This window comes from Palaemon carinicauda, chromosome 3, assembly GCF_036898095.1.
Source record: "Palaemon carinicauda isolate YSFRI2023 chromosome 3, ASM3689809v2, whole genome shotgun sequence".
Taxonomy (NCBI): domain Eukaryota; kingdom Metazoa; phylum Arthropoda; class Malacostraca; order Decapoda; family Palaemonidae; genus Palaemon; species Palaemon carinicauda.
In genome coordinates, this window is record NC_090727.1 from 70891473 (window position 1) to 70914129 (window position 22657).

The following is a 22657-nucleotide window of genomic DNA, read 5'->3' on the forward strand; positions in this document are numbered from 1 at the left end:
CTGGAAGATCATGAAACTGTTTTCATTATATATATATATATATACATATATATATATATATATATATATATATATATATATATATATATATATTTATATATATATATATGATAAATTTTGCACATTTACACGTGTTTTTCATATTCAAATAAGCCATTTATTTGGGTTCGACTCCCGGCCGGTTACAAGCTCTTGTCTTTGTGTGATTTCGCCTGGGGCTCTGATCCCGAGGTCGTTAAGAGAATCCAGACATTATTGTATAAAAAATAAATGGCTTATTTAAACATATATATATATATATATATATATATATATATATATATATATCTCTCTCTCTCTCTCTCTCTCTCTCTCTCTCTCTCTCTCTCTCTCTATATATATATATATATATATATATATATATATATATATATATATATATGTATATATATATATATATATATATATAGAGAGAGAGAGAGAGAGAGAGAGAGAGAGAGAGAGAGAGAGAGAGAGAGAGAGAGAGAGAGACCGTCTTTGTATTCATAAGAGTAAGACTCCAGCAGTCTTCAGCTAACTTTTCTATTTCGTTCTCAGGCCGAATAAAAAAGTTTTAGTCTGCTTGATTGCCCCTAAAAATATAGCTTCTTTTATTTTCTTTTTACTTCTTTCAAAGTAAACACTTACTCAAATATAATTACCTCCGCCAACGAAGTTGGAAGCAGGTTATGTTTTACCCCCTGTTTGTGTGCTTGTGAACAGATTCCTGGCCATAATTTAAATCGTAGCCTAATAAAAACTTGCAGGGATTAACTGCTATGTAATAAACTGTTAATGATTAAATTTTGGAAGGTTAAGGTCAAAGGTCAAGGTCACAGTCAAGAAGAATGTCCTATTCACGTAATCAGCCATAAGTTTGGACATCGTTGTCACAGAGACTTCAAACTTGGTTCATATTTCAGTGCATGAAAATCCAAGCCAATTAATACAAGGTCAAGAACAAGGTCGAGTAAAGGGACGATGTGTGTGCAGAGAGAGAGAGAGAGAGAGAGAGAGAGAGAGAGAGAGAGAATAAAACAACAATAAAGACAATACAGCCTTTGTTGTCAGCGCGAATTATTATAAGCTCTTCGCGTTATTTTATCACATGCAAAATAGGAGTAAAAATGCTTTGAAGTCCTTTGAAGTAGTGAAGCACTGAATGCATGGCTTTTAAAACATATTGCTGAGAATATGCAAAATATCCGAGGTGTCTCTCAACATCATTAATCAAGGCAGAAACTCTCTCTCTCTCTCTCTCTCTCTCTCTCTCTCTCTCTCTCTCTCTCTCTCTCTCTCTCTCTCATGCAGATTTCACGCCAGAGAAAAATTCATAATCATGAGACAAGCATCTTATTTTGAGAGAAGATGAGAATTATTTTATAAATGGTAAATTTGTTAATGTGTTATAGCGAGACAGATACGTTCCTGAACTAGGTATTCAATTTTAAAGGCCGCTCATGAATGGCAGAGGCAAGGGACAGTAACATTGTCCTAACAAGCAGGACAATGCCACAGAGACTGACCATATATTATTATCAGTATTATTATTACTAGCCAAGCTACAACCCTAGTTGGAAAAGCAAGATGCTAAAAGCCCGAGGACTCCAATAGTGAAAAATAGCCCAGTGAGGAAAGGAAATAAATAAATGATGAGAATAAATGAACAATAAATCATTCTAAAAACAGTAACAACGTCACTAACAGATATGTCGTGTTACTGTTTACTACATCCGCTGGAAGTCTGTTCCAAGTATTTGATATTTTGTATGTAAAGAAACTACCACATGAAGTGGTGTTATAGCTTGAGAGAGAGAGAGAGAGGAGAGAGAGAGAGAGAGAGAGAGAGAGAGAGATTTTGGATGCCTCAAAGACTTTTTAGTCCATCCGCGGAGACTCCATTTGCTCTTGGGTAGAGCGATTTAATTTAAGCATTTAGATTTTAGAGAGTTCTTATGATCTTGTCTAACTAATTCTTGTACTCGTTAATCGTGTTACTGTTTACTACATCCGCTGGAAGTCTGTTCCAAGTATTTGATATTTTGTATGTAAAGAAACTACCACATGAAGTGGTGTTATAGCTTGAGAGAGAGAGAGAGAGAGAGAGAGAGAGATTTTGGATGCCTCAAAGACTTTTTAGTCCATCCGCGGAGACTCCATTTGCTCTTGGGTAGAAGCGATTTAGTTTAAGCATTTAGATTTTAGAGAGTTCTATGATCTTGTCTAACTAAATTCTTGTACTCGTTAATCGTGTTACTGTTTACTACCATCCGCTGGAAGTCTGTTCAAGAATTTGATATTTTGTATGTAAAGAAAACTACCACATGAAGTGGTGTTATAGCTTGAGAGAGAGAGAGAGAGAGAGAGAGAGAGAGAGAGATTTTTGGATGCCTCAAAGACTTTTTAGTCCATCCGCGGAGACTCCATTTGCTCTTGGGTAGAGCGATTTAGTTTAAGCATTTAGATTTTAGAGAGTTCTTATGATCTTGTCTAAACTAATTCTTGTACTCGTTAATCGTGTTACTGTTTACTACATCCGCTGGAAGTCTGTTCCAAGTATTTGATATTTTGTATGTAAAGAAACTACCACATGAAGTGGTGTTATAGCTTGAGAGAGAGAGAGAGAGAGAGAGAGAGAGAGAGAGAGAGAGATTTTGGATGCCTCAAAGACTTTTTAGTCCATCCGCGGAGACTCCATTTGCTCTTGGGTAGAGCGATTTAATTTAAGCATTTAGATTTTAGAGAGTTCTTATGATCTTGTCTAACTAATTCTTGTACTCGTTAATCGTGTTACTGTTTACTACATCCGCTGGAAGTCTGTTCCAAGTATTTGATATTTTGTATGTAAAGAAACTACCACATGAAGTGGTGTTATAGCTTGAGAGAGAGAGATGAGAGAGAGAGAGAGAGAGAGAGAGAGAGAGATTTTGGATGCCTCAAAGACTTTTTAGTCCATCCGCGGAGACTCCATTTGCTCTTGGGTAGAGCGATTTAGTTTAAGCATTTAGATTTTAGAGAGTTCTTATGATCTTGTCTAACTAATTCTTGTACTCGTTAATCGTGTTACTGTTTACTACATCCGCTGGAAGTCTGTTCCAAGTATTTGATATTTTGTATGTAAAGAAACTACCACATGAAGTGGTGTTATAGCTTGAGAGAGAGAGAGAGAGAGAGAGAGAGAGAGAGAGAGAGAGAGAGATTTTGGATGCCTCAAAGACTTTTTAGTCCATCCGCGGAGACTCCATTTGCTCTTGGGTAGAGCGATTTAGTTTAAGCATTTAGATTTTAGAGAGTTCTTATGATCTTGTCTAACTAATTCTTGTACTCGTTAATCGTGTTACTGTTTACTACATCCGCTGGAAGTCTGTTCCAAGTATTTGATATTTTGTATGTAAAGAAACTACCACATGAAGTGGTGTTATAGCTTGAGAGAGAGAGAGAGAGAGAGAGAGAGAGAGAGAGAGAGAGAGAGACTTTTGGATGCCTCAAAGACTTTTTAGTCCATCCGCGGAGACTCCATTTGCTCTTGGGTAGAGCGATTTAGTTTAAGCATTTAGATTTTAGAGAGTTCTTATGATCTTGTCTAACTAATTCTTGTACTCGTTAATCGTGTTACTGTTACTACATCCGCTGGAAGTCTGTTCCAAGTATTTGATATTTTGTATGTAAAGAAACTACCACATGAAGTGGTGTTATAGCTTGAGAGAGAGAGAGAGGAGAGAGAGAGAGAGAGAGAGATTTTGGATGCCTCAAAGACTTTTTAGTCCATCCGCAGAGACTCCATTTGCTCTTGGGTAGAGCGATTTAGTTTAAGCATTTAGATTTTAGAGAGTTCTTATGATCTTGTCTAACTAATTCTTGTACTCGTTAATCGTGTTACTGTTTACTACAATCCGCTGGAAGTCTGTTCCAAGTATTTGATATTTTGTATGTAAGAAACTACCACATGAAGTGGTGTTATAGCTTGAGAGAGAGAGAGAGAGAGAGAGAGAGAGAGAGAGATTTTGGATGCCTCAAAGACTTTTTAGTCCATCCGCGGAGACTCCATTTGCTCTTGGGTAGAGCGATTTAGTTTAAGCATTTAGATTTTAGAGAGTTCTTATGATCTTGTCTAACTAATTCTTGTACTCGTTAATCGTGTTACTGTTTACTACATCCGCTGGAAGTCTGTTCCAAGTATTTGATATTTTGTATGTAAAGAAACTACCACATGAAGTGGTGTTATAGCTTGAGAGAGAGAGAGAGAGAGAGAGAGAGAGAGAGAGAGAGATTTTGGATGCCTCAAAGACTTTTTTAGTTCCATCTGCGGAGACTCCATTTGCTCTTGGGTAGGGCGATTTAGTTTAAGCATTTAGATTTAGAGAGTTCTTATGATCTTGTCTAACTAATTCTTGTACTCGTTAATCGTGTTTCTGTTTACTACATCCGCTGGAAGTCTGTTCCAAGTATTTGATATTTTGTATGTAAAGAAACTACCACATGAAGTGGTGTTATAGCTTGAGAGAGAGAGAGAGAGAGAGAGAGAGAGAGAGAGAGAGAGAGATTTTGGATGCCTCAAAGACTTTTTAGTCCATCCGCGGAGACTCCATTTGCTCTTGGGTAGAGCGATTTAGTTTAAGCATTTAGATTTTAAAGAGTTCTTATGATCTTGTCTAACTAATTCTTGTACTCGTTAATCGTGTTACTGTTTACTACATCCGCTGGAAGTCTGTTCCAAGTATTTGATATTTTGTATGTAAAGAAATTGCCACATTGATTGGTGTTGTATCTTTTCAATTTCTGTTTGCATTCGTTACCTCTGGACTAACTTGTGCTAAGCGTGAATAGAGTGTAGTAATCTACATATGTTATTCCTTCAAGATTTGAATGCCTCTATTTAACATGCCCCCTTAGTCGTCGAGAGAGAGAGAGAGAGAGAGAGAAGAGAGAGAGAGAGAGAGAAGAGAGAGATATTGGAATAGTAACATTCTTTAAAATGGTTTACGAAACTGTAGTCAAGTTTTGTTCTTAGTTCATTGAAAGAATTTAAAAATCTTCTTTCCATTTGTTGCTTCAATTAAAGTCATGATTTTACAAAGGAAATTTGCTTTGTGAAATGGAACTTCAAAACCCAAACTGTTGGTTTAGTTACAACTCAGGAATTTTCTCAAGACTGATGTCCAAAGAGAGAGAGAGAGAGAGAGAGAGAGAGAGAGAGAGAGAGAGAGAGAGAGATATTGGAATGGTTGACGATTTGTAGTAGTAGTAGTAGTAGTAAGTAAGAAGAAGAAGAAAAACAAGAGTAATGTTTGTGGCAAAAGGAGACACAAGTTCCCTTGGGCGAATCCAGAGGAGCAAAACGTGAGGAGAAAGAAAGGCCGGACGCCTAATTCCGCACCAAGTCGACCCACAAAAAGAATTCCAGGCGGAACAAACGTCCTGGAAGAGAGAGAGGAGCGATTGACCAGCAAAGAGATGAGATCCTGGAATAAGCAAAGGATACAAGATAGCTCGCATCCGTCATTTTCTCTTTTCATGCTTTTATTTTTATTCTCGTGGAGGCAAAAAATGAAGGAATTCCGGCGATAATTCAATAGGAACATTGCCTAAAGATAGACAATAGGAACATTGCCTAAAGAGACAATAGGAACATTGCCTAAAGATAGAAATATGAACATTGCCTAAAGATATGCAAAAGGAACATTGCCTAAAGATATGCAAAAGGAACATTGCATGAAGATAGACAATAGGAACATTGCCTAAAAGATATGCAATAAGAACATTGTATGAAGATAGACAATAGGATCATTGCCTAAAGATACAGCAATAGGAACATTGCCTAACGATAGACAATAGGAATTTAGTATTCTATATTAAAAACAATTATGAGAAATAAAACAATTGCAATGGAAAATGTTCTAGCTCTAGTTCCCATTCTTTTTAATTACTAATAGAATCGCAATTGAAAATGATAATTAGGAGGCAATTTCGACAATTTTAATTATATTATCAATAATATTTCAATACATAAAAAATAAAACACATATTATTTTCAAACTTCTTACAAAGTGACAGAAAGTTTACGCATTACACGAGTTGTTTCACTCAACTAAAAGTTTTGGAAACAAAACAGGTAAGTCCTTTGTATTACAAAGCAGCGAAATAAAGTTACTTCCTCATAAACATGTCCATCCCAGAACACAATAAATTATACTTTCGAAACTTCTTGGTTGCCAGAGTTCCTTTGTAATAAACTAGTGTACGCGATCCGTCAATTATGACGGCTTTAATATCTAGATAGATATGCACATAGATAATTTTTACTTTGTTAATGTTTCTGAAATATTCTATTTTAATTGTTCATTACTTCTTATATCAATTATTTATTTCCTTATTTCCTTTCCTCACTGGGCTATTTTTCCCTATTATGGCGGCTAAATATCTAGATAGATATGCACACATACATACAAACTTACAAACACAGATTCAACCCATCTCACTCCGGCCCCTTTTCCTAACTACAACACGGCAGTTTAGGCAATTTGTCTAAAATTTTAACGTAATTAATGTTTTTAAAATATTCTATTTTAATTGTTCATTACTTCTTATATCAATTATTTATTTCCTTATTTCCTTTCCTCATTGGGCTATTTTTCCCTATTGGAGGCCTTGGGCTTATAGCCTCTTGCTTTTCCAACTAGGGTTGTAGCTTAGTTAATAATAATAATAATAATAATAATAATAATAATAATGATAATAATAATAATAAATATAATAATAATAATAATAATAATAAAGGGTTCCATTTATACTGGAAGACTCAACTATTAGAGTCAAGCGAATGAGGTCAACTCAAAGAATTATGCTACAAATTGGGTCAAAAACCAAAATACAATAACCTTTTAGGAAAATCTACCAATATAAAAGACTATATGGTACACCGAACGCCAGAGTTAGAGAATAATCTGGGTAAAAATAATCACTGAAAAACGTTTGACAAAAAATAAAAGATTTTTTTTTTCAACTTCACTTTTTCATCTGAATTAGTTTTTAGGTCGTTATTTTTATTTCTCTGCTGTATTCAACGGTGTGTGAGAGAGAGAGAGAGAGAGAGAGAGAGAGAGAGAGAGTCCTATGTTCACACATAATCATTCAAAAATATCAACATACCATGTATTTTCAGAAGTAGAGAGAGAGAGAGAGAGAGAGAGAGAGAGAGAGAGAGAGAGAGTCCCATGTTTCATATATAATCCTCCAAAGATATCAACAATCCATATAAGTATTTTCAGACGTAAAGAGAGAGAGAGAGAGAGAGAAGAGAGAGAGAGAGAGAGAGAGAGAGATGGTCCTCTTTTGTATTCAAAAGGGAAGAAGCCGAGTCTCCTAGTACCTTTCTACTATTTCATTGTTAAGCTGATTGATTAAATTCTATTTCAGGAGTTCCTCTGCTCTCAGTTCTTTTCAAAAGAATAATAATAATAATATAATAATAATAATAATAATATAATAATAATAATAATAATAATAATAATAATAATAATAATTATTATTATTACTATTATTATTATTATTATTATTATTATTATTAGGTAAGCTAAAACCCTAGTTGAAAAGCAAGATACTATAAGCCCAAGGGGTCCAACAGAAAAAATAGCCAGTGAGGAAAGGATGAAAAAAATAAACGATATAAGAAGTAATGAACAATTAGAATAAAATATTTTAAAAACAATAACATTACAACAAACACTTCATATATAAACTATAAAAAGACTTATATCAGCCTGTTCAACGTAAAAACATTTGCTGCGAGTTTGTACTTTGAAGTTCTACTGATTTAACTACCCGATTAGGAAGATCATTCCACAACTTGGTCACAGCTGGAACAAAACTTCTAGAATACTGAGTAGTACTGAACCTCATGATGGAGAAGGCCTGGCTATTAGAATTAACTGCCTGCCTAGTATTACGAACAGGATAGAATTGTCCAGGGAGATCTGAATGTAAAGGATGGTCAGAGTTATGAAAAATCTTATGCAACATGCATAATGAACTGGTTGAACGACGGTGCCAGATATTAATATCTAGATCAGGAATAAAGAAATTTAATAGACCGTAAGTTTCTGTCCAACAAATTAAATGAGAATCAGCAGCTGAACACCAGACAGGAGAACAATACTCAAAACAAGGTAGAATGACAGAATTAAAACACTTCTTCAGAATAGATTGATCACCAAAAATCTTGAAAGACTTTCTTAATGAAGACCATTTTTTTGTGCAATTGAAGAAGACACTGATCTAATGCGTTTCACAAAAGTAAATTTGCTGTCGAGAAATCACACCCAAATTTTTAAAAATCACAGAGTTAAAGGAACATTATCATTGCTAAGATCCGGATGTTGAGAAGCACGGTCCTTGACCTACTTACAATCATACTTTGAGTTTTGTTAGGATTCAACTTCATACCCCATAATTTGTACCATGCACTAATTTTAGCTAGATCTCTGTTAAGGGATTCAAGCAACCCCAGATCTACATTCAGGAGATGGAATTGATGCAATGAGAGTAGAATCATCTGCATATGCAACAAGCTTGTTTTCTAGGCCAAACCACATGTCATGTGCATATATTATGAAAAGTAATGGGACAAGAAAACAACCCTGAGGAACACTAGATATCACATTCCTATACTCACTATGGTGTCCCATCAACAACAACTCTTTGAGATCTATTACTTAAAAAATCAATAATGATGCTAAGAATACGACACACCCACTCCCAACTGTTTGAGTTTGAAAAACAAGGGCCTCACTACGAAAATTGGAAATTTTGAATAACAAGACGAAAATTGGAGATTTTGAATAAGAGACGAAAATTGGAGATTTTTGAGTAATAAAGAGACGAAAATTGGAGATTTTGAGTAATAAAGAGACGAAAAATTGGAGATTTTGAATAACAAGCAGACGAAAATAGGAGATTTTGAATAACAAGGAACGAAATTGAAAATTTTGAATAACAAGCAGACGAAAATTGGAGGTTTTCAATATACAGCTGACGAAAATTGGAGATTTTGAATAACAAGGAGACGAAAATTGGAGATTTTGAATAACAAAGAGACGAAAATTTGGGATTTTGAATAACAAAGAGACGAAAATTGGAGATTTTTGAATAACAAAGAGACGAAATTGGAGATTTTGAATAACAAGGAGACGAAAATTGGAGATTTTGAATAACAAGGAGACGAAAATTGGAGATTTTGAATAACAAAGAGACGAAAATTTGGGATTTTGAATAACAAAGAGACGAAAATTGGAGATTTTGAATAACAAAGAGACGAAAATGGAGATTTTGAATAACAAAGAGACGAAAATTGGAGATTTTGAATAACAAAGAGACGAAAATTGAAGATTTTGAATAACAAGGAAACGAAAATTGAAAATTTTGAATAACAAGCAGACGAAAATTGGAGCTTTTCAATATACAGCTGACGAAAATTGGAGATTTTGAATAAAAAGAGACGAAAATTGGAGCTTTTGAATAAAGAGACGAAAATTGGATATTTTCAATAAACAGCAGAAGAAAATTGGAAATTTTGAATAACCAGCAGACGAAAATTGAAGATTTTAACCCGAAAAGGGAATAGGAAGAACATGAAAGGATAGATACAGACAAAAGCCTCACCTCCAATTCCAAGAATGTATCGAATGAAACCAACTCGAAAAGACGGAGGAGTTATGAGCGAGTATAAAAATGCGAAAGATTCCAAACACGATGTTTTGAAAGGATTCAAAATCCGGCTGCTTTTCATTTTCGACAAATATCCATCTCTTGTTGGCACGGAAGCAACAACGTGGATTGCGAAATGTTTTTTCAATAACATGCAAACGTACTGGTAAGAAGAGTTGGATGAAATAAAATGGAAAAATCTACATTTTAAAATGTCCTAATTCATGGGATCAGACAAAAAGGATTGCATTGGAAATACACTCTAATTTCTCTTTCTATTTTTTTTAAAGTCTCTATAGTATATATATAGTATATATATATATATATATAATATCTAATTTAATGTTACTGTTCTTAAAATATCTTATTTTGATTATTCATTAATTCTCGTGTAGTTCATTTCCTTGCTTCCTTTCCTCACTTAGCTATTTTCCCTGTTGGAGCCCTTGGGCTTATAGCATCTTACTTTTCCAACCAGGGTTATAACTTAGCTTGTAATAATAATAATAATAATAATAATAATAATAATAATAATAATAATAATAATAATAATAAATAATATACATGCCATCCAAATATATGGGGTCAGTCAAAAAGACCATGTTTGTAATAGTAAAAAAAAATAATATACATGATATCCAAATGTAAACTCTAAGAGGAAAAATATGTTTTTAAGACGTTCCAATATATGGATTCACACATAAAGAATCATGTTTTGAAATAGTATAAAGTAAAGATGAAATCCAATTATACACTCTAAGAAGGAAAACTTACGAGTATGTCTCCAAGAAGTACAAGTATATGGTATCAAACAAGAAGAATTAGAGACTAGTTCACCAAACTTTTAACTGTGCTCCACAGGGCAATAGGAGAGTTGGAGGACCCAGGACTACATGGCTGAGGACTATGAAGCGTGAAGTTGATGATGAATGGAGAAGTGTTTATTTAAAAGCTCAAGATAGAGACGACAGGCGAATGTAGCCGAGGCCCTTTGCGTCAATAGGCGTAGAAGGAGATGATGATGATGATGATGATGATGATGATACATGCAAGCCATATAAAAATTCTAAAATGGCAAGACCTATGTCTTCAAGACACCCAAATATATGGAATAAGAAAAAAAAAAATTTGGAATAGTGAAAAATTATACATACAATCCAAATATACTCCTAAAAATATTCAATAAAACTCAAGGCAACATATGAAATATGTCCTCAAAAGAGAGGCAAAAATATTTTTGCATTGATATCTCACTGATTCATCGAATGGATTACATAACTCATATCTTTATCTTTCTTCATCAGGCCTTACCCACCTTTCTAGCTAACAGGGAAAGTAAATAAGATTAGTATCTAATTAACATACACCAAAAGCATTAAACTATAATGAGTAAAAAATACATTGGAGGAGTCTATAGTTTTATCTGCTGAGTCATCAGCGGCCATTGTCTGGCCCTCCCTGGTCATGGACATGGAGCTTGGGTACTGATCATGTGTTTATAAGGTAATTCCCTAGGGCATTGTTCCTCTAAGGCAAGTACACTGTACATTGCTTCTGCCATTCATGAGCGACGTTTAAATATTTTAAATAAGGGTTGTTGTGTCCTGATTGGTAGCGTCTCAGTCTAATGTTTGCCAGACGGGGGTTCGAGTCCCGCTCAGACTCGTTAGTGCCTTTAGTGACTGCAACCTTACCATCCTTGTGAGCTAAGGTTGGGGGGTTTCGGGGAGCCTATAGGTCTATCTGCTGAGTCATCAGCTGCCATTGCCTGGCCCTCCCTGGTCCTAGCTTGGGTGGAGAGGGTGCTTGAGCACTAATCATAATATATGGTCATTCTATAAGCATTGTCCTTATACGGCACTGTTACTGTCTCTTGCTTCAGCCATTCATGAGCGACATTTAAAAAACTTTCAAGCTTTGAGAGATAAAAAAAAAAGCAGGAAAGTTAAAAAGTAAAATGAAATAAGCTAGAGCAAATACAACATCCCTTGCTTATGCCATTCACGAGCGACCTTTAAAAACCTTTCAAGCTTTAAGAGATAAGAAAAACACAGGAAAATTAAAAAGTAAAATGAAATAAGCTAGAGAACAAATACAACATGAATAACTAATACGACCAAACGTGTATTAAATTAACTTGATCTAACAGTTCAAAAACGAGGTTTACTATTACAAATAACTAAAAAAACCTTAGTATCGCTCATTTTCTTGTTGGGTTCGTAAACGGTACAAAGAATTGTCTGATACAATTAAGTACAATAATCGAAAGTAAAAAGAAACCAAAAAGTAAAAAATTTAATTAAATCTAAGCGTTTTAGTGTAAATGGGAAAAAAATTATGTGTAAACATGAAGATAATAGGGAACCGACACAGCATTCTTAGTTGCTACGTTATCATCATCAAACACACACACACACAGCTATAGCCTATATATATATATACATACATACATACATACATATATATACATATATATATATATATATATATATATATATATATATATATATACATATATATATATATATATATATACATACATACATATATATCCTGTATATACAGGATATATATATATATATATATATATATATATGTATATATATATATATATATATATGTATATCCTGTATATACAGGATATATATGTATGTATATATATATATATATGCATATATATGTATATATGCATACATACATAATATATATATATATCTATATATAAATTTATATATATATATATATATATATATATATATATATATATATATATATATATATATTCACATACATACATACATACATATACCTTTTAAAGGAATCCTTAAATCAAAGCCAAAAGTTCCTCCGTTCAATCTGCAAAGCCTACAGTAGCAGCCTCGGAGCGTTCCAAATAATTTTCTGATCATATTTGGACTCGTAGCAAGAGCGAATATTTGTCCATCTCCTCTTGGCCTCCTCCAATTTCCGAGAGAAACCTAATTCTGATCCTCCTTGGCGGGGCTCAATTGCATTTCTGCTGACAAGGAAAACTCCCAGGAGGATGAAAGGAGCGGGAATTTTCATGACAACATAGTTTACGTCTCAAGGATTTTAGGAGGTTATGTAATTATGGAGGAATTAAAAAAATAATAATTTATAAATTAAACCGTATTATTATTATTATTATTATTATTATTATTATTATTATTATTATTATTATTATTAAGCTACAACCCTAGTTGGAAAAGCAGGATGCTATAAGCCCAGGGAAAATAGCCTAGCGAGGAAAGGAAACAAGGAAAAATAAAATATTTTAGGAACAGTAACAACATTAAAATAAATATTTCCTATATAAACTATAAAAACTTTAACAAAACAAGAGGAAGAGAAACGAGATAGAATAGTGTGCCTGAGTCTAAACTCAGGCAAGAGAACTCTAACCCAAGACAGTGGAAGACCATGGTACAGAGGCTATGGCACTACCCAAGACTAGAGAACAATGGTTTGATTTTGGTGCCCTAGAAGAGCTGCTTACCATAGCTAAAGAGCCTGCTCTACCCTTACCAAGAGGAAAGTAGCCACGGAACAATTACAGTGCAATGGTTAGCCCCTTGGGTGAAGAAAAATTGTTTAGCAATCTCAGTATTGTCTAGTGTATGAGGACAGAGGAGAATCTGTAAAGAATAGGCCAGACTATTCGGTATATGTGTAGGCAAAGGGAAAGAACCGTAACCAGAGAAAAGGATCCAATGTAGTACTGTCTAACCAGTCAAAGGACCCCACAACTCTCTAGCGGTAGCATTTCAATGGGCGGCTGGTGCCCTGGCCAACCTACTACCGTAGACATAAGGTTAAGATTACATAATTATGGTTAGATTTTCAAAATAATAAAATGAGAATTTGTTAATTAAAACGTAAATATAAGGTTGAGATTATATAATTATGGATGAATTTTCAAAACAAATAAAATGACCATTCAATAATCAAATAGATTAAAACGAAGATATAAGGTTGAGATTATATAATTATGGCTGGATTTTCAAAACAATAAAATTAGCATTTGTAAATTAAAACGAAGATATATGGTTGAGATTATATAATTATGGTTGGATTTCTAATAAATAAAATGAGCATTTGTAAATTAAAACGTACACAAAAGGTGAGATTATATAATTATAGATGAAATTTCAAAACAATAAAATGACCATTCAATAATAAAACGTACACAAAAGGTGAGATTATATAATTATGGATGAATTTTCAAAACAATAAAATTACCATTTAATAATAAAACGTAGACAAAAGGTGAGATAATTTAATTATGGATGGATTTTCAAAACATTGTGGAAGTCTGGCTGAAGATTTTATGTTTTGGATATTCAATAATACATTAAAAATAAGGTATTGAATAATCCTGTTTTAAGTTTCCTAATGATAAATCTAATTAAGTCTTGTGTTTTTTACATATTTCATTTACTTCCATACTCAAAATGAAAGCTAAATCAGAAATATGAAGAAAATCACAATTTAAAAGTGGGTAAATCTTCTAGGAGAAAAACACTCCAAAATCAAACCATTATTCTCTAGTCCTTGGTAGTGCCATAGCCTCTGTACCATGGTCTTCCACTGTTTTGGGGTAGAGTTCTCTTGCATGAGGATACACTCGGGCACATTGTTCTATCTAGTTTCTTTTCCTCTTTTGTTTTGTTAAAGTTTTTATAGTTGATATTTTAAATTCTAATGTTATTACTATTCTTGAAATTTTTTGTTCTTGTTTCCTGTCCTCGCTGGGCTATTTTCCCTGTTGGGGCCCCTGAGCTTATAGCATCATGCTTTTCCAACTAAGGTTGTAGCTTAGCATTTAATAATAATAATAATAATAATAATAATAATAATGTCTTATGTTTTTTACGTATTTCATTTCCTTCCATACTCAAATTGAAAGCTAAAACAGAAATACGAAAAAACTCATAGTTTAAAAGTGGGTAACCACAATAATATAAATTTCTCAAAGATATTACGAGTGTAATATGATTCCATAAATTATCTACTTACAAAACCATAAATACTTTGGAAAAGAAATAAAAGGTAAGGTAACACACGCAGGGGTCTCCCAAAAGCTCAGAAAAACGACCCTGACAAGCCAAACTCTTTAATAGTGAATAGTGAATATCGAGGCAAAAAGAGTTCTCGGATGTCAAAATTCGAAATGAAAGAGATGAAAAGAAATTGGAAATGACGGGAAACTACCCAAAGAAAAACTCGAAATGACAGAGATGAACAGAAATTGGAAATGACGAGAAACTATCGCTCACCCAAAGAGCACTCGAGTAATACAAGAAACTAGAAATATAATAGAAAAATCCACGACTGGAATATTTAGAAAAGTAATTCTAAACTATCGACCTGGAAAACATAGCATCAGGGGCCAACCGGAAGGTATAGCTTTTATGTCAAGTCAAAGAAACCTTTAAAAAAAAAAAAAAAGAGTAAAGCCGGGAAAAGTCAGGCTATTGCCACTCACGAGTATCTGAGAGAGAAAGAAAAAAAAAAGCCATCAGAAGTTGACTGATGCTGAATTGAAAGACTTGAATACTTCCCAAAGTTCCCATCAGCTTAACAAATACGGGATCACTTCCAGCGAGGCTGATTCCAGTCGATAAACAGAATCTGAAATGCATAGATAACTTACAAAATATGCATGACCTTAATCAACGAGATTACAGTTATTTCTTCATAGTCCCCAAGAGAGATTGGTTATTATGATTATTATTGTTGGAATATCCAGGTCTACATGGCTGAGGATTATTACATATGCATGCTTTTAAACTACGAGATTACAGTTATTACCTCCACCAACGAAGTTGGAAGGAGGTTATATTTTCGCCCCTGTTTGTGTGTATTTGTGTGTGTATGCGCGCGCGCGTGTGTGTATGTATGTATGTGTGTTTGGACCCTGTGGGCATTAAACCAATAGGGCTGAAATATCTTGAAAACAACAACAAAAACTTTATTATCATTATCAAAATAAGACCAATTAGCGAAATAATAAAAAAAAAAAACACAGCATTAACTAAAGAGGCACTCAGTAGAGCTCAAACCTCCGCCGAGGCGACTTATTTCTCGACCTTGACCTTTGACCAAAACATGTATTAATTGGTGTGGATTTTCATACACTCGAATATGAACCAAGTTTTAAGTCTCTGTGACAATGATATCCAAACTTATGGCTCATTACGTTAATTGAACATTTTGCTTGACCGTGACCTTGATCTTGACCTTAACCTTCCAAAATTTAACCATTTCCATCTTTTTACATACGGTTATTCAATTTTCATTACTCTACGATTAAAATTGTGGCCAGGAAGCTGTTCATAAACAAACAAACAAGCACACACACACAAATAAACACCCAAACAGGGGCGAAATATAACATCCTAACTTCGTTGGCGGAGGTAATAAGAAAACTCTAACTTCGTTGGCGGAGGTAATAAGAAAACTCATGATTAATTTCATAAAAATTAATTAGAATTCTGATTTGGCATTAAAAATTATTTATTAAAATAACCTTTTACTAGGAGGACACTCCAAAATCAAACCATTGTTCTCTAGTATTGGGTAGTGCCATAGCCTCTGTACCATGGTCTTCCACTGTCTTGGGTTAGAGATCTCTTGCATGAAGGTACATTCGGACATGCTGTTCGATCTTATTTCTCTTCCTCTTGTTTTATTTTTTTACCTTTTCATAGTTTATATGTGAACGATCTAATTTAATGTTGTTCCTGTTTTCGAAACATTTTATTTTGATTGCTTATTCTTCTCTTGTAGTTTGTTTATTTCCTGGTTCCCTTTCCTCACTGGGCTATTTCTACCTGTTGGAGCGCTTGGGCTGATAGCATCTTGCTTTTCCAAGTAGGGTTATAGCCTAGCTTATAATAATAATAATAATAATAATAATAATAATAATAGCAATTATAATAATAATAATCATAATAATAATAGTAATAATAGTAATAATAACAATAAAAATAATAATAATAATAATAATAATAATAATCATCATCATCATCATAATAATAATAACAATAATAATAATAACAATAGTAATAAAATAACAATAATACAAGTAGTAGTAATAATAATAATAATAATAATAATAATAATAATAATAATATTAAACCACTGTTAAACAACCAGCACTGAACTGGAATTTAATTACAGGCTTCCATCACAGTACATTACCTTGTATCTACATATTACTTTCGAAATGAACTTTCTCTCTTGTATTCATTTGAAAAAGGATAAATTTTTATGCAAATCAGCTTGTATTTTGAGCCAACTTTTTCAAGTTATATATTCTTTCTAAAATTATGGTACAATTCTTCCACATAAGAAAAATAATACCTTATTTTCATAGAGCCAGAAAATTTACATTTAGGGATGAGCATAATAGCTTGAATTAATTTTTAAAAAGAAATATGTAAAATATATATTCGTACTGAGAATTAAAGTAACGTAAATGAATAATACAGAAATGGACTATATATATATATATATATATATATATATATATATATATATATATATATATATATATATATATATATATGTATATATATACATATATATATATATATATATATATATATATATATATATACACACATATATATATATATATGTGTATATATATACACATATATGTATGTATATATATACATATATACACATATATATAAATATATATATATATTTATATATATATATATATATATATATATATATATATATATATATATATATATATCATATTTACACATAATAATCAATATGTTCATAAAGATTTTTGCACTTGGCAAACTGTGGGAGAGAGAGAGAGAGAGAGAGAGAGAGAGAGAGAGAGAGAGAGAGAGAGAGAGAGAGAGAGAGAGAGAGAGAGAGAGAGAGAGAGAGAGAGATATGGCCACACCATTAACAGCATAAAAAATTATGTCATGTATGAAATATTGAACACTTTTTGCAAATAACCCATAAAAAAATTCAAGTAAAGGCGAGTGACCTTACATTACAATCTCTCTCTCTCTCTCTCTCTCTCTCTCTCTCTCTCTCTCTCTCTCTCTCTCTCTCTCTCTCTCTCTCTCTCTCTCTCTCGTTTATGCAAGATCAAAACCCATCGAAAACTATTAAGTATAATGTTGAGCGAAAGCTCTACGAAATCTTTATCATTGCGAAAATTTCCAGCATGGCAGAAAGCCATTATGTTCAGAGAAATTTTTTGCACTCAATAAACGGAGAGAGAGAGAGAGAGAGAGAGAGAGAGAGAGAGAGAGAGGAGAGAGAGAGAGAGAGAGAGAGAGAAGAGAGAGAGAGAGAGAGAGAGAAAACAGGGAAAACAACCCAATGAAGAAAGGAAATAAAGACACGAATAAACAACAAGAGAAGTAACGAACAATTAATATAAAATAATTTAAGAACAATATACAATATTAAAATAGATCTTTCATATATAATACATAAATCTTATTAGGCGAAGAAGCTATATGGATTGGTATAAGTAAGTTTCACTAAGTATCTCTGTTTTCTTAGTAAAAAAAAAAAAAAAAAAAGAATAATCATACATACATTAAACGAAGGGGAACCCGAAGTTTCACGGTGTTTTCAACAGAGAGAAAGAAGGAGCAAACAGCCTCAAAAAATAAATACCTTAAGTATGATCTCGTTCGTTTTCATTAAACTGAATAAATTCATATAGATTAGTTCAAAAATTTTCAATTGGGCTTAAAAAGGCACTAGAAGAGTTGGAAGACCCAGGCCTACATGGCTTAGGACTATGAAGCGAGAAGTGGGAGATGATGAATGGAGAAGTATTAATTTAAAAGCTCAAGATACAGACGACTAGCGAAATCTAAACGAAGCCCTTTGCGTCAATAGGCGTTGGAGGAGAAGATGATGATAATGATGATGATAATGATGATGGTAAAGTTCATACTTCTATTCTTTTAGACAGACCTTCCTCTTGTAAACCATACACATAAACAAAATAGAGGGGCACTCAGTAGAGCGCATACGTCCGCCGCGGCAGCTTATTTCTCGACCTTTTGCTGGACCTTGACCTTTGACCTTTTTGATGGATCGCGTACACTAGTATTATATATCAGAGTATACAATAACTATAGCGTCAAGTAAGCTTATTTCTCGACCTTTTGCTCAACCTTGACCTTTGACCTTAAATTGTAATAATTGGCGTGGATTTTCATAAACTCATATATGATCCAAGTTAGAAGTTTCTGTGACAACGATGTCCAAACTTATGGCTGATTACGTGAATTGGATATTTTGCTTGACCTTTGACCTTGACCTTCCAAACTTTAATAATTTCTAGCTTTTTACATAACAGTTAATCCCCACAAGTTTCATTACGATTAAAATTGTGGCCAGGAAGCTGTCCACAAACACATAAACATACACACAAAACAGAGGGTAAAACATAACCTCCTTCCAACTTCGTTGGCAGAGGTAATCAACCATGGTGCCTAAGTGTGAGATCTGGATAGAGCCACGAGGAGGATTATCGCTCGGCATTAATTTTGAGATTCGGATGCCGTAATAATGAGAGAACGTCTCATTCATGTGGGTGGGGAGGGAGAGAGGAGATTGGGAGGCTGGGAAGCCCCTTCTAATGAGGAATTGCTAAGTAATAAGGACCTCTCTCTCTCTCTCTCTCTCTCTCTCTCTCTCTCTCTCTCTCTCTCTCTCTCTCTCTCTCTCTCTCTCTCTCTCTCTCTCTCTCTCTCTACGTTGATAAATTTTATGGTAATCTAATAGTTCAAAATGAATTTTTGATGAGATCATTTTTGAAATATTTTTGGCTGATGTGACGTAATGCTTCGTAGTTATTTTGAATCTCTATCTCTCTCTCTCTCTCTCTCTCTCTCTCTCTCTCTCTCTCTCTCTCTCTCTCTCTCTCTCAATTTAGGCAACCAATATGGAAAGCCTCCTGAGAATAGTTCTTAACTGTCTTATAAACGAAAGCAAAGACAATTCAATATATTGGATTTCTCAAAAAAAAAAAAAAAAATATATATATATATATATATATAATTATATATATATACAGTATATATATATATACACCTATATATATAAATATATATGTATATATATATATATACACCTAAATATATAAATATATATATATATATATATATATATATATATATATATATATATATATATATATATATACATCAATTCTAATCCTAGTTATTTTTATTTTCATTTTATCATAAAACAAAAGTCTGCTGAGGTATATATGTAAAAAGGTTTAACATCATTTCTATAAAAGTGGCAGACAAATCAAATAATTGAGAAAAGAAAGCTAGCAGGGCGGTATTATGTCAGGGACAATATATCTTTTTTACAGTAAAAAATAATGAAATATCAGAAATATAAATAATTATTAAAATTTGTAAATGTAGAATGTATGACCATTGTAAATCAAACATTAAAAATTGTACGATTTTCTTTAAATAAGAATAATTTCTTTATCAAAAATTAATTTTTAGAAAAAAATATTAACACTAAAAAAAATAAAGATATGAACTTAATATGAGGGGAAAATCTCTTTAAAGAAAGATACATAAATTGTACGATTTTCTTTATGTAAAAATGATTTCTTTATCAAAAATCAATTTTTTTGGAAAAAAAAAAAGCTTTAACGCTAAAAATAAATAAAGATATGAACTTAATATGAGGGAAAACTCTCTTCAAAGAAAAATACATAAACTGAACGATTTTCTTTAAATAAAGAATAATTTCTTTATTAAAAATGAATTTTTGGAAAAATCTTCAACACTAGAAAATAAAGTAAAGATATGAAATTAATATGAGGGAAAAAATTCCCAAAGAAAAATACATAACTCGAAAAATCAGGACAAAAAATAGAAGCCTAAAAATATCTGAAACAAAAGGAGATTTTTTACCAGGAAACAGAAAAAAAATATAACAAACAACTATCTTTGTATATCACCATTTCTTTTCAAAAACAGATAAGAAAAATAATAAAAAATAATTCTTTTCACTCTTTCCATAAGCACAGAAACAACACATATATTTTTCTATTGTTACAATCATTCCTTCTGTCTAATGCCGATTTCTTCTTCACTGAGACATGAAAAGGAATATGTTTTCAACAACAGAATGTAAAAAAAATTCCATTTATGTTTTCATTTCTATGAGCAAATCAGCCACGTTCTGACGTTACTACAAGACCTTTTTTCGCATCAGGAGACAGCAACAAATGAAGCCGAGAAAGAATTACGGAGTCGAGAAAGGGTTCCGGCTCCCGTAGATGAAGCCGAGAAACGTTTAGGGAGCCGAGAAAGGTTTACGGAGCCGAGAAAGGGTTCCGGCTCCGGCAGATGAAGCCGAGAAAGGCTTACGGAGCCGAGAAAGGGTTCCAGCTCCGGCAGATGAATCCGAGAAAGGTTAACAAAGCCGAAAAAGGTTTATGGAGCCGAGAAAGGGCTCCGGCACCAGCAGATGAAGCTGAGAAAGGTCTAGATACCTTAAAAAGGGTTCCGGCTCCGGCAGATGAAGCCGAGAAATGTTTACGGACCCGAGAAAGGGTTGCGGCTCCAGCAGATGAAGCCGAGAAAGGTTTACGGAGCCGAGAAAGTATTCTGGCTCCAGCAGATGAAGCTGAAAAAGTTTTACGGAGCCAAAAGAGGGTTCTGGGTCCAGTAGATGAAGCCGAAAAATGTTTAGGGAGCCGAGAAAGGGTTCCAGCTCCGGCAGATGAATCCGAGGAAAGTTTACGGAGCCGAAAAGGGTTCCAGCTCTGGCACATGAAGCTGAGAAAGGTTTACAGAGCCGAGAAAGGTTCCAGCCCCGTCAGATGAAGCCAAGAAGGGTATACAGAGCCGAGAAAGGGATCCGGCTCCGGCAGATGAAGCCGAGAAAGGGTTCCGGCTCCGGCAGATAAAGCCAAGAAAGGTTTATGGATCCGAGAAAGGGGTCCAGCTCCGTCAGATGAAGCTGAGATAGGTTTACGGAGCCGAGAAAGTGTTCCGGCTCCGGCAGATGAAGCCGAGAACGGTTTACGGGGCCGAGAAAGGGTTCTGGCTACGACATATGAAGCTGAGAAAGGTTTACGGATCCGAGAAAGGGTTCCGGCTCCGTCAGATGAAGCCTGGATAGGTTTACGGAACCGAGAAAGTATTCTGGCTCCAGCAGATGAAGCTGAAAAAGGTTTACGGAGCCGAGAAAGGGTTCTGGTTCTGACAGATGGAGCCGAGAAAGGTTTACGGAGTCGAGAAAGGGTTACGGCTCCGGCAGATGGAGCCCAGAAAGGTTTACGGAGCCGAGAAAGGGTTCTGGCTCCGACAGATGAAGCCGAGAAAGGTTTACGGAACCGAGAAAGGGTTCTGGCTCCGACAGATGAAGCCGAGAAAGGTTTATGGAGCCGAGAAAGGGTTCTGGCTCCGACAGATGAAGCCGAGAAAGGGTTCTGGCGCCGGCAGATGAAGCCGAGTAAGGGTTCTGGCTCCGGCAGATAAAGCCGAGAAAGGGTTCCTGCTCCGGAAGATGAAGCCGAGAAAGGTGTACGGAGCCGAGAAAGGGTTCTGGCTCTGGTAGATGAAGCCGAGAAAGGTTTACGGAGCCAAGAAAGGGTTCCGGCTCTGGCAGATGAAGCCAAGAAAGGTTTACGGAGCCAAAAAAGGTTTCCTACTCCAGCAGATGAAGTCGAGAAAGGTTTACGGGGAGTCAAGAAAGGTTTACGAAGCTGAGAAAGGGTGCCGGCTCCGGCAGATGAAGCCGAGAAAGGTTTACAAAGCCGAGAAAGGGTTCTGGTGTGGAGGATTTATTTTTGCTTTATTTTCATTTTTTGTTTTTGCCAAATCCTGTGTGTGAGAGAGAGAGAGAGAGAGAGAGAGAGAGAGAGAGAGAGAGAGAG

The 22657-nt window shown here is 34.2% G+C and overlaps 1 protein-coding gene across 1 annotated transcript; it reads left to right on the forward strand.

Moving 5' to 3' along the window:
* The first annotated feature begins 21122 nt into the window (after positions 1 to 21122).
* On the forward strand, positions 21123 to 22259 carry LOC137632386 (uncharacterized). Its single transcript, XM_068364324.1, has 2 exons — positions 21123 to 21582; positions 21682 to 22259. Exons 1-2 carry the CDS (start codon positions 21123 to 21125, stop codon positions 22257 to 22259), a joined length of 1038 nt encoding a protein of 345 aa, XP_068220425.1.
* The last annotated feature ends 398 nt before the right edge of the window (positions 22260 to 22657 follow it).

Excerpts from the sequence above, each read along its gene's own strand:
- LOC137632386 (XM_068364324.1), top strand. The coding sequence starts at position 21,123 with ATGAAGCCGAGAAAGGCTTACGGAGCCGAGAAAGGGTTCCAGCTCCGG. Across the intron at positions 21,583-21,681 it reads GGTTTACAGAGCCGAGAAAG|ATAAAGCCAAGAAAGGTTTA; the intron begins GTTCCAGCCCCG and ends CGGCTCCGGCAG.